Here is a 19,847-nt window from a genome sequence, read left to right as displayed (position 1 = left end):
CTCTCTCTGTATGACTTTCTGTGATATAGGGTCCTACCCACATAATGTTCTGATTGTTTACATGCTATGGACAAAAGCCTATCACCACTGAGCACAGAGCAGAACACAGTCTGAAGCAGCTCCCGTAGTGGAGCTGTGGTTTGGACTGCATATCGCAGATATAGCTGACCTTGCAATAAATGCTGCAATTCTTTCTGCTGTACGACCACACAACCATGACAAGCATGCACAGTTTCCCAGATGCATTAATGATCAAATGCAATATTTTGCAGTGACATCCAATGAAGGCAAGGATAGCAGGCTTGCTATCAGGCCAGCTGGAGGGGTGAAAGTAAGACAATGCTGTCAAAACTGAAGAAAACCAAGACATATTGGGAATAGATAAGGAAAAAGGATTACAGTGGCGAAAGCTACACTAAAACAGCAAAAGGGCAAAGGGTTATGCTAGTGGTTAAGTTAGCAGGCAGCTTCAGACTACACTGAATATTCATCCATCAGTTTTCTACTGCTTATCCAATTTAGGGTAGCTGGAGCTTATCCCAGCTGCCACAGGGTGAGAGGCAGAGTACACCATGGACAAGTCACCAGTCTGTCGCAGGGCTAACACAGAGAGACAGGTAAACATCTGCAGTCGGTGTACCCGTATAGAAAGGCCTTGGCCAGATGGTGGATTTAAACCAAGGACCTTCTTGCTGTGAGGCAACAGTGCTAACCCCAATAGTGCATAAGGCTTAAACAGACACTAAAACATCATAACAGCTAATACTTAAAACATAAAAAAATAAGCATTAAAATAGCAGAATAAAAACATGACAACATGCTATTTTTAAAAATATATTAAAATATTGGTTATCCTATAATTACTAATGTCTGTAATCAGTCCTGAAAAAGTTAAATCACTCGATCCAAGGTATTAACGCTGTAATTGCTCAGAAAAGCCAGTAAGACTGGGATGTAACTTTATATTAAGTTATCCAATCTCCTCCCCCAACAAAAGGGTCTTGACCTGATCTGCCCTATACCATGTGGTGGCAAAGCCACGGTTGTTTTAATTATATTCCTAATGACAAAGTAACTTTCTTGGCTACATCATGCTGTCAATTAATGAGTCCAGAATCATATTAAGCTTAAGGACCAAATCTGCTCAGTCGCTGCACTGCTTTTTCAAATCTATTTCTGAGTCTGTAATTTGGGGTGGCTCCATTACTACATTATTTATTTAGATTGTGAATCATGTGGCCCCAAGAGAAGGAACCACAAAACTATGGTCTTCAATTACAGTCCTCACAGCCAGTGGCCACGCCTTTTAACAAATCCCCTCCTCAAAAATCCTGTCCACACGCTACAGCGAAGTGAAGAAAACTAACTTCAAAAGTGTTTACATCACAATGTCCCCTAGGACCACATGGCTGCTAACAATGTTTTTACGAGTCAAAAACCTGTACACATTTTTATCCAAACACAAAACCGAAAAAAAAAAACCCCTAAAACTAAAAATGCTGGCTACGTTATCGTATGTGTTCATGCTAAGAAAATCTGGCTGTAGAGGTACCATGTTGGACTGGAAAATCAACAAACACACTTGAACACGCCTTTGAGGCTAATCAGCTTAGATTGCAACATTGCATTGTTTATCGGTTTGCTGTGATGATTTATGAACCAGTGTTTTGTGGGAACAGACACAAAAAGAAAGGCACGAAGAGGCTTCTTTAAAAACATTTGTTGAAAGCAACTGAAATGAAACTGACTGTAGCAGGAGGACAGGCGCAAAAGACAAGTGCTCAACCGATTAATCCGTTTACTATAAGAGCAGATATTATACAATTTAAGACAAGACATGGCTTCTCGGAGAGTTTTTGCTCAGTCTTCTAGGGTTTTAAAGCAAAAATATCTGCTCTTTAATTACAGATCTGACAAAACATGGCATCTCTGTACATCAGCTTAAGCTCTGGAAAACTGTAACACATATTGTTTGGATCAAGCATTTAAGCAAGAATATAATTAGAGATAAATCAATAGTAATTCTAAGTGTCTAGGCAAAAAGCACAGCTTTTAAAAGGCCATTAGTTACTGTTATATTGGGAGCCACACTTGTGCTGGGCAGCATCCTGAGCTTAATTTCATGCATGTTTGAATTTTGAAAATGATACCCATATTAACTCAGTTCCAATCATACACAATATTAACAATCCACAACCTGTGGGGAAAAAAAAATCATGGTACGGAATAATTAATGATAAAACCACTTAAAGCATTAATAACAGTACATTTACATGACTAAAACAGAAAGGTGCCAAGAAATATCAGTGTTGTGACATAAATCACAAAGTTTGACCTTGCATTAGTCTTATGAACATAGTCAAGTTAGAAACAAACAAATATTTGCCCTTAAAAGAGGGCAGAGACAAAATAAACACAATAGTTGGATCACGTATTTTGAGACCTTACTTGAATCACCTTGTTGCTGAATTGCGCTATATAAATAAACTTGCCTTGCCTTACTATGATTTCACTCGCTTTTCTCCGAGCTTTGTTCTTTATTTTTTGCCTCTATCGTAGAGTGAAGTGGATTTTTTTGTGTGTCACAAGTTAAGCAAACAGCTTCATCCCAACTCCTGTAGCGCAACGTTCTGTCAATTCGCCTCACTCTGTATGTAATCACACCGCATGAAAACTTCTGTTGGCATATGGTTTGAACACATCATAACAATGTGTCAACAGCTAGGGAAGTAAGGGTGGGCTTCCCTCATTACATTCAAGAACAGTGAAGCCATATGGGGGATGAAAAAAACAAGACTGGGGATGAACCCAAATGACTTGAGACCCAGAGAGGAGCTGGGTTTGTCGATTGTTGATTTTTCAATTGTAAAGAAATGAGACTCGCTTTGTGTCATGCTGTCTCTGTGCTGGACTTTCACTGGAGGCAAGTCTAAGGGAACTCTACTCGCACACAGCAAAAGGGAATCAGGTAGGGCAACGATATGAGGTTAGTCAAGGCTTTTTCAGACCCAGCTCTGCTGTGGAAATATTAATGCTAAGGAGCCAGTTTGACATCTAACCTAAAAGCAGAACAAGCAGTCTATTAAGGACCGAGTCTACTGAACACATGAGCACTACTGATAAGAGTCTAAGTGTGGTTTACTTATTATTTTGATTGTTTTTTTTCTTTTAAATGGTTTAAAAGAGAAGTGTTTTTTTTGTATAAACCTTACAGATGGCCATGAAAAAGTTAATAGTAATAATAATAGATCTATTATGAACCATCCAGAATCTTAAAAAAATACCATCATGCAGTTGGTTTTTTTCCATACCGCCCAACACTATGTTACACATTAACATGAGCAATACAGTAAAAGTTGTTCTTTCGTGTATTGCTCTTGGATTCAGAAAAGAAAAGAACACTGGTGTATTTCTGGGTAGTATTTACTTAAGCATCCATCTGTGTTTGTGTCTGAGACACAGCAAAGCTCTCCAGCTGCTCTCCTCGGGACAGTGAGGGGGCTGGAAGGTGCTTCAGCTGGCATGCAGCCCAACTGCAGGTCAATACTTCTACAGACTCTGCGACTGCAGTGCATGCACTCAAATATGTCTTCATTTCCCCTGCCACCCCTTACCCCAAAGCTGAAGACTCTGCACTGACTCTCCTTCTGTCGTGTATCACATAACCTACAATCCATCTGTAACCAACCACTTGGCAAACTTTTCACAAAGGAGCCTCTTTTTTTTCCTAGCCATACGTGACACCCGGATTGTTCCATTTCTTGTCTATTTCTGTGCACCTCTAATCACTGCTTCTCCTCAGTTTGTAACCATGTGGGTGGGAGACAAACTAGCCGGTAAATCCCCCAAACGCCCTGAATGATGTTAGCCAAGTCATGATGTGACATACTGTAAGTAACCTCAGCTTGAAGGTCTGCCCATTATCACCATAACACCAATCAGTGCCGTGTCTGAGTTATGTCTCCTGGAATAAGCTGAAAATCTTAACACAGTTAGCTTGTGTGTAACAGTCGCTCCGATGTAAAGAAGTTAACTGATGTTAACGGAGTTGAATTCAAATGGGGGGAGGAGAGTGAGTTTTAGCTAACGGTCAACTGACGCAGCAGCTACTTTCCCATCAGTGTTAACGTAAAGATAACTGTCCACAGGCAACAACTAGCCTGCTTAAGCTTAGCTTAAATGCAGCAGGACGAGCCCACCACAAAACAACAAAAACTAGCCAGCCGGTTTGGGTAGTGGACTGTATCCGTGAGGACCCTCTCCGAGCAATCCTACTGCAACAACTTCTTTCAATGGCCTCAAAAGTATTATGGGAGGGATGATACAGAAACCGTTAACTCACCGGTAAGTCCGTATACGGTGAGGAGGGATATTAAAAGTCGCAGTCCGTTAGATGGCAAAGTCCTCCTGAGCGGTAATCTTTTCTCCATGATTCCTGTGTGTCTGTGCGCCTCGGCACTCCCGGATCCGTTCTCCTCGCTCCTCGCTCGTCCCTGCTCTCTCTCTCACTCTCTCTCTCTCTCTCTCTGGCTCGTGCTCCTGGGGAGCCTCTCTCCATAGCTACAGAACCGCGTGGGCTGTACCATTCTGCAAGTCAACAAAAAAAAAAACAAAAAAAAAAAAAACACACACATGAAACTTAAGAACGCACGCGCGCTGACCCACTCGTCTCCGTGTGTATACACTTTTAGCGCAGTTCTGAAATGCTTGTCATTGAGCCGTTTGTCTTTTTGTTTGTTGGTTTTCTTGTGGGATTTTTTTTTTTTTTTGTACTTTATATACAGATTCGGGCAACATAAATATAGGTAGCAGGGCTATCACGATCAGCACTCTAAATTATGTTTAATTGTTATTTTATTACGTTTAATTTCAGTTAGTTTCTCGTGTGGAGCCAGTTGTCGATGTTTGATTGTTAAGAAAAAATTTTAAATTTATATATCAAATCCATTTAGTTATTTATTCTTATTTTCGCTCATTTCTTTGTCTTCTTCTTCTCGTTGTTATTATTATTATTATTATTATTATTATTATTATTATTATTATTAGTAGTAGTAGTAGTAGTAGTTGTTGTTCTAGTAGTAGATTTTCTCTCATTATAATTTCATTGGTATATGTCAGGGGGCTTCAAAGCCTAGAGCAGATACTACAATGTAAGCACTGACTCTTAGTAGACAACCCAGTCTTAAGAAAAAAAATCTATCGTGGCTTGCTTGTATTGATTGTGTTGGGAAAACTTGCCCCAAACTGACGTTTCAGATAGCTTTGAGCTTTTTTAGATGTCACAGTATAGTTCAAGTATGCAATAGGCTAACTGCCAAACTGAAGTGACTTTATCCAGTCATAAAATAGACGACTTAGTCTAGTTTTACAGCAAAGAAAGGATGCTTTCAGAAATAAGTGATTCTTGTTTTTAATTTAATTTAAAAAGCGGCTAAAAGTAGAACTTTTTGGTATAAGCACTCTTTATCTTTTAAACAGTGTCAGTTCTTCCTGTCAAAGAAAATGAGGTTGTCTAAACATCTTGGGTAACTTGCCATAGTGCTTCAGTGGATTTAGGCTGTCTTGGTATCGTCTGCCTGTTCACGCAATCCCAGACTGACTGCATGATTTGAAATCGGGTCTCCGTGGGGCCATATAAACCATCTGTTGCTGTATGTTTGGGCTGTAAAATATGGGACCGATCAAAAACCTCCCGGGTGATGAAAAAAAAGTAGAAACATCTAAACTGCTTAATTATTTTCACATGAAATATTACAACCTTAGCAATAGCAGTCATTGTTGTTGTTATTGTAGGGACAGCAGGATTAGCAAGAGGGAGTCGAAAACATTTTCATACGCAAGATTGATGAAATAGTACTACATTTATTAAGAGGCACAGTTTCATAAGACTATCTTGATACATCTGAAAGGACTTTTGCAGTTAGAAAGGATCAAATTTTGACTATGACTAGGCTCAAAAAAAGATATTGATTTCACCCCTAAGTTAATATAAACCTATCTGATAAGGATCATAAACAGTTTTATAAGAAAGAAGTACTAAAACCTCACATATAATGAAGTTTTGTTTGTTTATTTGTTTGTTTTTTTCTTCTTCTTTTTTGTGGAACGAGTGAGGAATTTCCTTGTTTTAAGGTCTCACTTGTGCAAACAGACATTAAATGTGAACAGAACTATTTATAGCACAAATAACCATTTGCTTTTTAATCATGATTATCGTCTTCAGTGCAGCAACTGAACAGGCAAAGGTTCATCAAGTTGCTTAAGAATATACTAAAGATGCTTTTAGTGGGTTCACGGGTTTTGTGGGGATTAAAAACAGCAACCTACTGGTTACCCTTCAGTCCCTCTAATGACCAAACCCAATCTATTTTACATCACATTTTCATAAGCAGGTGTTGAGGAGATTGTAAGATGATATAAGTGCTGCTTTCACTTTAGCAAGTCCAGTCAATCACTTTATGCCCCTTCTAACCTCCTTAATTACAGTAAAATACACAAAATACGCATCATGAGCCATTCTCCCTCAGTCCTTTAGCACGTAAAAAAGGAAACTCACAATAACCCCTACACACACCAGAAATGCTAACATTGCTGTACCATTAACCAAGCCTCAGTGCACACAGTGCACACAAAGGTTTTGTTTTTTTTAAATCAGCTTATTAATGTTAACTCAGTCACAGATATGCTGAACTATCCTAAAACTGTAGTGGAAACAAGGAAGTGAATGTGAAAGTTAATATAAACCCCAGGAGATCAGTCACTGAAGGACAAAGCAATCACATGCAGGTACAGTGCTGGGGGGAAAAAAGTGTGCACTCATCAGCGTGAATGCAGACACACTTCGACTACTCTGTCCTAAAACAAAGTGGTAATGAAACACTCTTGCATTGTTCTTTTCTTTGAGATAATTACAGCTTTTACACATTCAGGAATCCGACGCTGTGTGCAGCACTGTGTTATTATCATGCACTGAAGCTTGAGCTGATAAACTTGCTCGCTCAGCAATTTTAGGCGAACATCATATTTATTCACTGAAGATAAGCAAAAATGCTTGTTTCGATGTGCCTCCCTCGCGTTGAGCCACCAGTTTCATTCTGCAGTGATGTCTTTATAGACTCTATTAGCTCTGAGTCCTCATCAGGGCAATGTGAACTCTGCAGGGAACCTCCATCTCCTGCAGAACTGAACTCACTCCCTCTCAGTGCTATAGCTCAGCTTTACAGTGATTAAAGCATGACCCGGGATGTGTCACCACACTGTACCCCCTACCTTCATACCCTCTGGTGGTTTATTTATATCCTCAAAGAGCTATAAATCCCCAGGTGAAAGTGATGGCCTTTTCACTAATCAATCTCCCCTCCTGGGGCACTTTGCATTGAAACGATAGAGTTAGTGCAGCAGGCAACCTCTTGTCTTTATGAGATGATAATTCACATCTTATTTTCGATTATCCAACTCTTAATGTGTTAATTATATCAACAATTTGGGCAAAAACTGCTTCAGCAAGGCTTATTCCACACCACTGGCATAAATGCATACTGCTGCATAAATACTTAAACCCCCCTCAGTAGCACTAAATAGTTTATGAGCATTTATGGCCCATGACCTTTGTAATTGTGGTTACCTCATTGAGGTTTTATGCAGCAAAAATACTTTTCACTAAGTGTTATTACATTTTCTTCCAGGCAAGCAATGCTGCACTGGCACCACCTCCCCTGTGACCAGTGGCTGCACATCCACACAGGCTGTCTGGGAAATTTGGTTTTACAGTCTGTGAAAACAGCCTTTGTTAAACACAACATTCCTTACTAGTCGCACTGGTCAGCTGGCCCTTGCACACCTCAAAACCTCCCACCCATTCCTCCCCCATTGTAGCCACACTTTCAGTCCAATCTCCTGCCAAGGTTTGACCATCTACAACGAGGAGAGGTCACCTCACTGCTGACGCTACACACTTGTGCTTGCACCTCCACACAGGTCTTTCCCTTAATGAGCTCTGTATGAAATGGCCTCTGTAGTACACACCGACCTTAAGAAAGTACATGTGAAATTAAGATAGAGTACCTGTTACAGAGGACATACTATGGATAAGGCCGATAACTGTGCACAGCTTTAAAATGTTATTTAAAATTACTCAGTATTCAATAAACTTTTAAGAGATGCATAAAAGTAACAACTGAAGAAATAAATTACAGTGTTCGGAATTCAAACTAATTAAAATTCATACAGAGTCTCACTGTACTTTATGTGCAGACACCAGTTCAGGGACAAAATGCCATATGTAAATGTAGGTATGCAGTACAATCTGGGGCTCCTGTTTAATCACAACTATTAATTCAAAACAAATCAATACCGGCTGCATGTGCTGGAGTAAAATATGAGTTGCATTTTGCATATATAAAATACATGTGGCATGATATGAAAATGTAAATGCAATGCATCCCACTGAAGCAGAGGGCAAAGATGTGTAGTGGAGTGGACTTAGATCGCCATCTGCTGGAATAAGCATAAATAAACTAAGACAAATTTCTCTGCTTCATCACATTTTTAACTTTCCTGGGAACAAAGACATTATATCCAATTATGAATAACTCTTGTTTTCCATGTTTTAAATTTTTCCTTAAAGCATCATAATTCATACATTTTTAATGTTTTTCCAGAGGTTGAGTCTTCACTTTTTTCCTGTTCAGTGGCGGTGTGGAAAGACTGCTGCTGTGGATGAAGTGACGACAGGAAAGCAAAGGAGGGGTTTTGAAACCTGCCTAAAAGCTCTATTGAACTCAATCAGGACATGGGTAATTAGCAGTGAAGGTAAAGCTGCTGAGTGAAAACAAGAGATACAAATAACAAGCAAGCTAACGCCATTTTTAAAAGACTTCTTCAGAGGGACATACGGGTGGGAATCTGTAGACATTTCAACTGCAACAACAAAACAAAACATGCAAGAATTATTGTAATGCGCAAAGAAGGTGCTTGACAGTCAGTCATCTGGGCAAACTTACTGTGTTTACAAAGTGTCTTCTGGTCATTTTAGAAAACAGAACATTTTCACAATGACCACAGGGGATATTTTGTTCGCATAGTTGGCACTCGTGCATCTCATTTGAAACAATAACAATTGAGTTTGGCAACAATGTAAAGTGGACACACGGTCTCCTGTCCAATTTTAGCAGAAATTAAAAACGCATTTTCTGTGGATCAACACCATAACAACAACACGAAAAACAGTTTGCATTTTGTTTACACAGGATGTTTGTATTTATTGCAATAAATCTTGACATAATACAAATGATTTGTGTTCGTTCACTGTTGGTAACCCAAAAAAAAAAACCCCATTAAAGAAACACTCTTCCAAGAAGCTCTGAATTATAGATACCCTTTTGTTGATGTTGTTGATGTAAGCACATCAGTTTGACCAAACCAAATATATTACACATCATAAAAGAAGACAGTGTTAGAATAATGAGAAGTTATTGTTTTCTGATACTCGTGGCTGTTTGTTTCAGTCCTCTCTTAGATAAGCCTCAGGCACCTCTTCCTCCTCATTATTCTCTAAGGAGGCGGCATACTGTGCCATCCTTTGAACCTCCATTACTTTAGTCTCGGCTAACTTCTTATCTGCATCTAGTGAGAGTTTTCGTGCCTCCTCCACTTGCGCCTGGGCCAACTGAATGTTCGTCCTTGCAGTTACAGACGCATGCTCAGCCCCTGAAAAAAAACAAATGCAAACAGTGTTCAAAGACTCACACAACAACCCTATCCAGTTCAGACATTAGCTAAAGTCATTAGGCAGCCTTCCTTGTCCATCATCTCCATTCTGTTTAAATGCAAAAACCTGTCCGTCTGCAGAGTGACAGCAAATGATCCATACACCGATCAAGGTGCAACACTGTCAGCACCTGAATAGAAACCACCACAAATGGCAATGTAGAAAGCTTAAAAAAGATGAACCCTAGGAGAACTTGCCTCAACACTACAACCTGACTGTTGTACCACACAGGCCAAATAGCTCATGTTTTTTTTTTTTTTTTTTTAAAACAACACACCTGATGTGTATGCGGCCTCAGCTGCTGCTTCACAGAGCTTCATTGCACTGAACCAGGTTGACTCGAAATGCTTGCAGTCTTCCTGTCTGTCATTAACCTGTCAGGACAAAATCAGAATAAGACCCAAACAGATCTACAGCAACCTGTTTGTAAATCTGTGGTCACATTTACAAAGAATGACGAAAAAAACCAAAACGAGATGTTTTTCTTTAAACCGAAGAGAGCAATGAAGACTGACCTTTGCACGCTGGCCAATGATCACCTGCCAGACTGAATCCTCCTCTGCTGGGGTCAGTTTTCCCAGTGAATCCAGATATCGTTTTTGTAGGGCAATGAGTGTGTGCACAGCCTGGAATAAGGACAAGGAGCTTATTAAAGAACAACTTAGTAGTACTTTGGAAACAGTAGGAACACTTCAGGGGTCACCACAGCAGAACATCTATCCCCACTTCACCTTATCCTTTACATTATCTTAAGTCACACCAACAATTTCCCTGTCTTTTTCTTCACTTCATCCCTAAACAGCTCCATGGTCACCATTTACTGTTGTCCATTTCTCCACTGCACATGTTCAAACAAATTAAACTTTATTTTAATGGTTTTAACTGCAAGATTAAACAGTTGCTAGATTTATGATGCAATCTGAGAGCATGAAAGTGTTGGAACAAAGTGATATTTGGAGGCATTTTCACATGCAGTTTAATGTGTTGCACTGAGCAGGATAAGCACTGCAGTCTGCAAACTCGTGATTTTATAAACCTTTATTTATCAAGCTAATAAGCAGATTTTTGAACAGGCATGATGTGTACTCACTGGGAATGGGAAACTCGATACTGGCCTTACATGATATTCTGTACACTGGTCTGAAACATGGTTCAAAATAGCCACATCATATGACCACAGCTAACTGATGTTTTGGTTCGTTTCATGCCATTTTTGACAAAGTGGCTTTTCTGGTGCTTCTATGTTTGATCAGCAGACTGCTGAACAAACCTGATGACACTAAATACCCAAAAAACATATGTCATTATGATCATCATCAGTGTCAGCAGCAACCACAGCAAAAGAATCAGCAAATAGTTTGTGGGAACTCTTTGACAGTGAAACCCAGCTATACCCACCGTGCAAGCATTGATGCCACTGCAGAGGTCAAAAAAATACTTCACTGATGTATTTGTTCCAGACATGACACATGATCCACAGGTCGTTTACTGACATTTATTTACAGGGACACTGTGTTGTTTTTATAATAAATAAAAACAAGTGTGCTATGTGAACAATTTTTTCATGGGGATGTGACAAAAAAGAAACTAACTCCCCCAAAATGCTGAAAAACTAATTTTTGAAAGAACATTTTTTTTGTTACACATGACAAATTTAGACATTGTTACTTGTTTTTCTCTCACTGAACTGTACTAAGCAACTGAAACAGCCTCGGTTATGTTAACGAAAATAGTATTTGCTGAAACACACAGTTCATAACAGTCACAGCATGCTGTTTTTATACCAGTTTTTCTTGATATGTTTTGAGGATTTCGTGAACACATGTATTGATCGTAGTTACTGATAGTCTACTAATTCTTATTTAGAACTGTGCAACGCTTGATGATAGGTATAGCTGCCAGTGGGTGTCATCAGCAGTAATAATCTTTACAAGATGTTAGACTGAGGAGTCTGTGGACCAGGTGTTTATATACTGAATTATGTGATTGTCTGCTTTGCTGATGACAGAGTGATGATGTTACTGCTTTGAGCAAGGCATGATCGGGCTACTGTTTCCCACAGACAGGAAAGGCATTCTGTCAGAAAAAGAACAAGCAGCTACTTTGGCTACTGCCTTTTCACAGAGGCTCATTACAGCAAGTAGGCAGGTAGTGATTTGGCTGAATTTTACGCCAGATGTCCCTCCTCTCACAACCCCAAAGGGGAATTCCTCAAATGGAATTGAACCAGCATCCTTTAATCTGCTAAATCAAATGTGTTATACTAAGTACTACATTATGGAGCCACAAACTGAATTATGTTTAATTAATGCAAAATCAAGGGGCACACACAAGAAACCAAATAAATAAACATTAGCAAAAACACAAAATAATGCCTCCAAACCCCTACGATCACAGTATAATCTTTAGGTGATGGGCCAGAACGTTCTGATCTATGGAGCCCACACCACCCTGCAGAACACAGGATCCAAAAGATCTGCTGCCAAGATTTGAGCATGGGCACAGAACGACCATGTCATAACAGGTGAAAACTGTTTGGGCAGGTACTACTCAACTTTGTGGCTGATCAGTATATACTTTAGTAGAAAAATGTAGTACTAGTTTTCACATAACCTGTTCAATGTTCTCCCATCAGGCAAAAGATACAAGAGTAATAGTAGCAGAATATCAGACTTCAGGAGTACTACCTACCCCCAAGCTTAAATACGCACTGAACCTTTTATTAATTCAGTTTATTTACATCCAGCTGTGATGATATAATCTGAACGTATTATGCACTGAAATTTATACTATTATCTTTATTATAATAACACAAAAAATTATAATAATTAAAAGTTATATATTAAGCTGTATATTAAATGATCCTCTTGCACTGTGGACTGTTGTACCACTAAAGCCATTTTAAAGAAAACTGATCCAGTGGAGTTTTTTATGGGGTGATCTATAGCATGAACTTGTATTTTTATACCATGTTGTGCAGAGTTGTGTGTTGTTGGATGTTTCTTGCAGTATATGTGAGCCCATCGAGATAAATTCCCATCAACTGTGATGGTAAAAATGCTACAATAAACATGAACTTGGACTAGATTTTACTAATTGGACAGAAAGTTTCCCATAAGAGCCAGACTTACTTTGGCGTACTCTGTGATGGCATCTATTAGTGCTAGACTGGTCTGAGAGAGAAAAGTGCTTGAGCTGTCGGTCGCCAGAGAGGCTGCTCTTTTGATTAGGGAGTCATGAGAAAGGGGTTCAACCTGCAGCAAAGACACAGAACATAAACATGTAAAGTAGGTCAGGTAGCGGATATATACTGCTGTGAAGTTTCTAACAACTGCTGGGGCAGGGAGGCCGACTCACCTGTTTGAAAGGTACAGCACACAGCCCACCGCCCACAGCTAACGACGCTACACCTGTGTATAGAATATTTCTCCATTTTCCCAGTTTACAAACTGCAGGCTTTCTGCTGCTCAACAGGACAACACCGGAACTCCTGATAAAACAAAAACAAAAAAATACTTTCAGTTTCAGGCTGCGAATTCCAGTGAAATCCATGACGTTTTTACCAGTCGATCAGGTACCAAAGCTCAAAAAGCCCAACGAGGGGAAAAAAACAAACAAACTAAAACCAAATAAAACATTAAAACAAAAGTGAAGCTGGTTTACAAATGAATGTAATTTTGAACATTTTTATTGAGTCACAAAAACAACGCTCATTTAAGCGTAGCTGAGTTATGACTTTAAGACTCATAACTTCCCGTTGCCATTGTTAACCGCGATATCAAACAAAAAAATCATTTTCCTACACTAAAGGATTTTCTTTTCAAAAGTCAGTTCAGCCTAGGATAAATCGACCTGATGACAAAATCAGTACGTATGTTTATTCAACCTTAATGCCTTACCTGACGAAACGGAGATACACTGCTCCCTTCCTAAGCGCGGCCATATTGATCGGCCGCAATTACAACACATCGAGCAAAGGGCTCCAACGGAAGCCGAGGAGGGACATACAATACAGGGTGCATTTCTATATCCATTTAACCTTTTCTAACGCTGTTCTTTTTAAATGACATCTAATAAAACGGAAAACATTTTCTATCAGTATAATGACTAGACTACTTACTGCTGTGAGAATACAAATCATTTCTGTACTCACTCATGCGAAATATGCCAGCAGGATCCAAACTACAAGGGTGCAACAAAGCACTGGGAGCATATTTATGCATTTTTAAAATTTATATCTTCATTATCTTACACTTTGCGTAACATTAGGCTGTTATTGCATTGGGGTTGCCACAGTATAAAAACTAATAATAAAAATGAATATATGATGATGAAGATATGATGTTAGGATGTATGACTGTTGGATATGGAAATTCTTCAGTAAAATCAAAAAATACAAAGAGACTTGTTCTTCTAGGAGTTTAATATATACAATACTCATGACGTTTACTCTTGATATTACTCTTGACTTCCTTAGACGCAGGTATTCATGGAAATATCACATTCCTATGTGTCAAGTGCTCCAAATATCCAGTTCTGTATGATCAGGTCTGCTTAAACCCTGTCCCTGCCCTTTTATAGATTTTGATTTAAAGAAGAAAAGAAAAGAAAATATCTTTGTTCTATTGAAAGACTGATTCTTTACACCCCCCCCCCCCCCCCCCCCATGTTTAAACCCTGAAATAGTGTATTACAGCTTTCTGATTTCTGACTACATGGTATTAATGGCTGCTGCTAATACTGAAATTGGAGTGTTCACCCATGGTATTTCTGTGTAACTGTCAAAGCTTTCATATTAATTTCTACAAGGGCTGAATGTGCCTTGTGTTGGACAATCTTGTAATCTTCATCTAACAATGAAGTGAAAGCTCTGCAAAATACACACAAGGTCGCCCCCCTGTGGTTAAAGAGCTACATGCACTGTCTATCTATCTATCTATCTATCTATCTATCTATCTATCTATCTATCTATCTATCTATCTATCTATCTATCTATCTATCTATCTATCTATCGAAATCAAATAGACAGACAGGCAGACAAGTTGAAGGCCCTTAGAAAAAGACACCCAAACTAAAAGCAGAAAAAAAACCCAGAAGTGTTATGGTCTTTTTGGCACATTTCTGCACCTCATGCATGCATTTGAAATTTCTTCCTGTGTGTCTTTTTTTCTAAATATTCATGTGTGTTGCCCTGACATGCCCATGGCAAAGGGCATTTTAAACCTTATCGATTCTTTTAATTTGGTGCAATGTGTGACCGGTCCCACACATGAACGTGGACACACTGGATCTTGTTTTATCTCATGGTTTTTCTGTTTTTAACATAGAGATTTGTGATCCTGTGTTTTCTGACCATAGTAGTGTGATGTTTGTAGTTTCTCTTCCCTGTACCTCAGTTAAACCTCGTACTGCTGCTCAGCACTGTCACATTTTTAACTCCTCCACTGCTGAGCAGTTTTCATGAGTTTTTAACCAGAGCTATAAAATCCTGGAGTTTTTATGCACCCAGACTGAGGAACTGAGCTCTTGGTTTTATTCCACCTGCGGGACTGCTTTGGACACTGTGGCTCCATTAAAAACCAGGCTGCCTAAAACTAAATCTGAGCCCTGGCTGAACAACATGACCCGAGCTGTCAGATGCGAGTGCCGTGAGCTGAGCGCATATGAAGAAAGGACAAACTACAAGTGTCATTACAGATGCTAAAGGACTGTTGGAGTCAGTATCAAAAAAGTGTAAAAGGTACCAAAAGTAAGCACTTCTCTGACATTAATCTATCAAAATGTCACAACTCGCATGTTTTATTAACAGACCATTAACTCTGTTCTTAGTGCACCACATACTGACTGTATCGAGCCCTTGCCTGTAAAAATCTTTTTATACATTTTTATTGAGAAGGTCTCCTCCACCATGGTTGAAATCTCTCCTTCTGCTCATGACCCCACAGTCTCTGCTTCCTGCTCTGCTGTCTTTGACAGGTTTGAGCCGGTGACACTGACTATGCACACTAGCCTGGATAGATTTGAAAACTGTGTTTTTCGTCTGAAAACGCTCCGTGTCCACACATGCGTCCACATTGAAACGGCCCAAAATGCTTACATTCCAGTCATGCGTATGCGCATAAGAATTAAAGAATTTGAAGAAAAGCCATCTGGAGCATGTACAAACTGATATTAATCTTTTTAGGGCTGTCAAAATCGAGAACAATCAAAACAACTGCTGTAACGCCCTTCGCTATCTTTGTTTAATTGGTCACGTGACTGCATCACATGACTAAAATGCGTCATTGTTTTAGAAAGTTTGCGTTTTCGAGTGTCCACACTGTGATGGGACAGCTCCATTTTAAATGTATGCGTTTTCGAGAGCGTTTTCAAAATGCTGCATTTTTCCTTGAGGAAAACGCCGTCTCAGTGTGGACGGGAGACCAAAACAGAGAGAAAACGATGCGTTAGTGTGGACATGGCCTCTGTTCTCTTTAAAGGAGAGTCATTTGAAGCCTGCGGGGTCTCCAGATGATGCTGTCCCTCCCCGACTCTTAAAAGAGGTGTTACCAACAGTTGGTTCTTGAGCTGGTAAACCACAGTATGTTGTCAGGTGTAGTCCCTAATGATTTTAAACATGCTGTTGTCAAACCCCTGACTAAAAAACCTGCTCTTGATTCTAGGTTCTTGCAAATTACAGGCCTATCTCCAAACTATCTTTTCTAGAAAATTCTTGAAAAGATAGTTCACAGCCAATTAATGACCTTTCTGGAAAAGCAAAATGTTTTAGAGGTTTTCCAATCTGGTTTTAAATCCTTACATATCACTGAATCAGCCCTTTTAAAAGTTTTTAATGATTTTTTTTTAGCTACTGACGCTAGCCACTGTGTTGTTCTTGTGCTTTTAGGTTTGGCAGCTGCGTTTGATACACTGGATCATGCCATTTTACTCTCTAGTTTGGAACAGTAGGAACAGCATTAGGGGCACAGCACTGGAGTGGTTCAGGTCCTAAACTTTTTGTGTCAGTCTCTGTGACCATGTGTCGTCCCCCGCTCCTCTCTTTTGTGGTGTCCCACAGGGCTCAGTTCTAGGCACCCTCCTCTTTTCTTTGTATCTGCTCCCTCTTAGTTTTATACTGAGAAAACACGGCATTGCATTTCACATTTATGCTGATGACTGTCAGATCTATGTCCCTCTAAAGAAAAAAGGCACTTATTCCATAAAGCCATTACTTCAGTGACTTGATGACATTCAGGCTTGGATGTCTCTTATCTTTTTAAAATTCATTGACAAAATGACTCAGGTGATGGTTTTTGGTAGTCCCACTGAGACCCCCAATGTGTATTTAGATTCCTTGGCCCAATATAATAAGCCAACTGTCACAAACCTGGGGGTCAAAGTGGATTCTGAACTGAAGCTTCACATTCAGATTAAGGCAATCGTAAAATCAATTGTTAGCACTCGGCTGGATTACTATGATGCACTTTATATAAGGGTCAGTGCGTCATACATTGCTTATCTACAGAGGGTGCAAAATGCTGCGGCCCGTCTTTTAACTGGCACTCGAATGTTTGAGCACATTTCCCCTGTGAAGCTTCACTTCACTAGCTGCCCATTCCTTTTAGGATTCATTTTAAAATTCTTTGCTTTTAAAGCCCTCCATGGCCTAGCCCCATCTTATCTCTCTGACCTGCTACAGCCTTATACACCCACCTGCTCTCTCAGGTCAGCTGTTTCCTGAATGAACCCAGGACTGAGCGTAAACTTAGAAGAGATCGTGCTTTTACTGTAGCAGCTCCAAAACTGTGGAATTATCTGCCTTTATAGATTAGACAGGCCTCTTCTCTGCCTGTGTTTAAATCACTTCTGAAAACCCATCTCTTCACCATGACCTTTGACACCATGTGAGATGTTGTTGTTGTTGTTTTTTTTTAGTTGGTTGTAGTGAGCTGATGATGCTGATTTTAGTGAGATGCTGGCCTTTGACACCTTGTGAGATGTTGTTTTTTAGTTTATTTTTTATTAGTTTATTCTATGTTGTTTTATGTTGTTTTTTTTAAATATAGGGCTGTTTCAAATGTAATTTTATGTATTTGTGTTTTATTTTTTGGCTGTTCTTAACTTACTTACTGTACGTGCTGTGCTGGCTATTTTAAAGTGCTTTATAAATAAAGTTGGATTGGATTGTCTTTTTTTTAATAGAAAGCAGAATTATTTTTATTTTTAATTGTAGATTGTGTAAATAACAAAGTGAGTGTTGTGCAAAGCCATGCTCTTAGATGGCTCTTGCAAATTTCACTGTTCCAACATACTGAAGAATTACAAGAATGCTTTGACCAGCCACCTATCCCAAATGGTGATATGACCATTTAAAGTTTTGCCAAAATCCAGTTTCTGAATTTTTCTTAAGTGACTTTTCAGAAATCAGGTAAACTCAGGTTATGAATGATTGTTCTTCTGCACAGAGATGTTAAATTAGCGGATTTTTCTTATTGAAACTATGACATATCACAATATAATGCTATGATGCTGAAAGCTAGATTAAAAAAGTTATGGTGAACAAAAAGAAAAAAATTCTTTGATTATAGCTCTTGGGGTGGGTATAAAAAATGTTTGACTGCATTTTTAAATACCACTTATTTACTTTTCTGCACTGGAAGTTTAATGTAACTAACTTTTGTACTTCACAAATGATCAGGGTCCACGAATGCAAATTAAACAAATTAAAAGGTCATATGAAGATAGCAAGGTGTGAAAGATATTGCACACCTACATTTTGCAATAGATCCTGTCATATAAGCATTATTTCTCCACACCTTCAAACTCATTTAGCAGTCAGGAATATATCTTAACATTAATATAAGTAATTTCAATTTAAGTTTTGTTGACTATTTTTCCCCAGTAACTTTAACCTTCTGTTGTTTACCTGCTATTGCATGTGTTGTCATTAACCGCCAGTCAACAGAGCAGTCTTTAAATAATTAATGATCCCGTTAATGATCACTTTTAATTAGTTTCAGTGGAGGTTATTATTATTACACAAAGGGATAAAGTCAACTGGCTAATTATCATCATTATGACTGCATTAAAGAAAACATCAACTGATGACAAACAACCTGGAACTCCCCCATGACATCAAACTGATGAGCAGGTCAAACTTTGAGCAGTAATTTGGCAATGTTTTAAAACCAAGCAAAGTTTCATTTTCCTGACATACGTCTAATTTTCCTGACATGGATATAATGATTCCAACACTGAAATGTCATAAAAAAAAAAAAAGAATCTGCTGTTTCATATTTAAACTGTTTCATGTATGAATTATGAAATCATGAAACAAGATTTCTGTCAAGATTTGTGATTGTGATTTCTGAGAGTTTTTATTTTTCTTTAGAGAAGAAAAATAAAAACAAACAAACAGTGTAATTGAAATGTTACCAACTCATTTTTCATGGTGTTTGCAAACATGTTTACTCACCTGGACACTTTTTTGACTTTGAAAAAAAGTTATGTATTCAACAAACCAATAGCAGAAAATGACTATAATATATATATATTTTTATACTGTTATGTTTTTTCCTCATATTTTAACATTTTTAATACTTTTCAAAGCAATGCAAAAATGTTGACCCTGACCCTGACCAACAAGCTGTGGACTTTTAAACGTTTTCTACAAAAGTACTACTGCCACTCAAAATAATGCAGTTCAGTCTGACTTAAAGGAAATTTGACAAAACATCCAGGGTAAAAAATACAAAGTAACACATTTGCATCAATTAACAGAAACTATTTCAGGGACATACCTGGAACACTTCACCGAGGAGGCCTCCTAGTCAAATGCCAGCCACCCTTTGGAGGAAGCTCATTTCCGCTTCTTGCATCTGCAATCTCGTTCTTTTAGTCACTACCCAAATGGGAGAATAAAGGATGTAGACCAACTTTTAAATTGAGAGCTTTGCTCGCATCGAGGCTCAAGAGTTGGGAGTTCGCCTTGTAATCGGAAGGTTGCCGGTTCAAGCCCTGGCTCCGACAGTCTCAGTCATTGTGTCCTTGGACAAGACACTTCACCCGTTGCCTACTGGTGGTGGTCAGAGGGCCTGGT

The 19,847-nt window shown here is 38.9% G+C and overlaps 2 protein-coding genes across 3 annotated transcripts in view; both read right to left on the bottom strand.

The window, feature by feature from the left end:
* The window catches only part of nectin3a (nectin cell adhesion molecule 3a), a 36,091-nt gene extending 31,515 nt beyond the window's left edge, over positions 1–4,576 (bottom strand). For both annotated transcript variants that reach the window (XM_085430515.1, XM_085430517.1), the window contains exon 1: positions 4,343–4,576. In XM_085430515.1, the coding sequence (XP_085286641.1) occupies positions 4,343–4,430 (88 nt within the window). In that variant the 5' untranslated portion in view covers positions 4,431–4,576. The remainder of the gene's footprint in view (positions 1–4,342) is intronic.
* A 4,076-nt stretch (positions 4,577–8,652) lies between these two features.
* Positions 8,653–13,336, bottom strand: LOC146694368 (diablo IAP-binding mitochondrial protein-like). Its single transcript, XM_085430514.1, has 5 exons — positions 13,127–13,336; positions 12,901–13,023; positions 10,285–10,395; positions 10,047–10,143; positions 8,653–9,708 (listed from the first exon to the last, which is right to left on the bottom strand). Exons 1-5 carry the CDS (start codon positions 13,319–13,321, stop codon positions 9,503–9,505), a joined length of 732 nt encoding a protein of 243 aa, XP_085286640.1. The 5' UTR covers positions 13,322–13,336; the 3' UTR covers positions 8,653–9,502.
* Positions 13,337–19,847: the final 6,511 nt, after the last annotated feature.

Source organism: Copadichromis virginalis, linkage group LG14, assembly GCF_057382275.1.
Source record: "Copadichromis virginalis isolate Kocher_CV1m ecotype Utaka linkage group LG14, C_Virginalis_male_GT1.1, whole genome shotgun sequence".
NCBI classification, from domain to species: Eukaryota; Metazoa; Chordata; class Actinopteri; order Cichliformes; family Cichlidae; genus Copadichromis; species Copadichromis virginalis.
The sequence above is the reverse complement of the archived record's forward strand: the minus strand, read 5'-3'. Positions and strand labels throughout refer to the sequence as shown.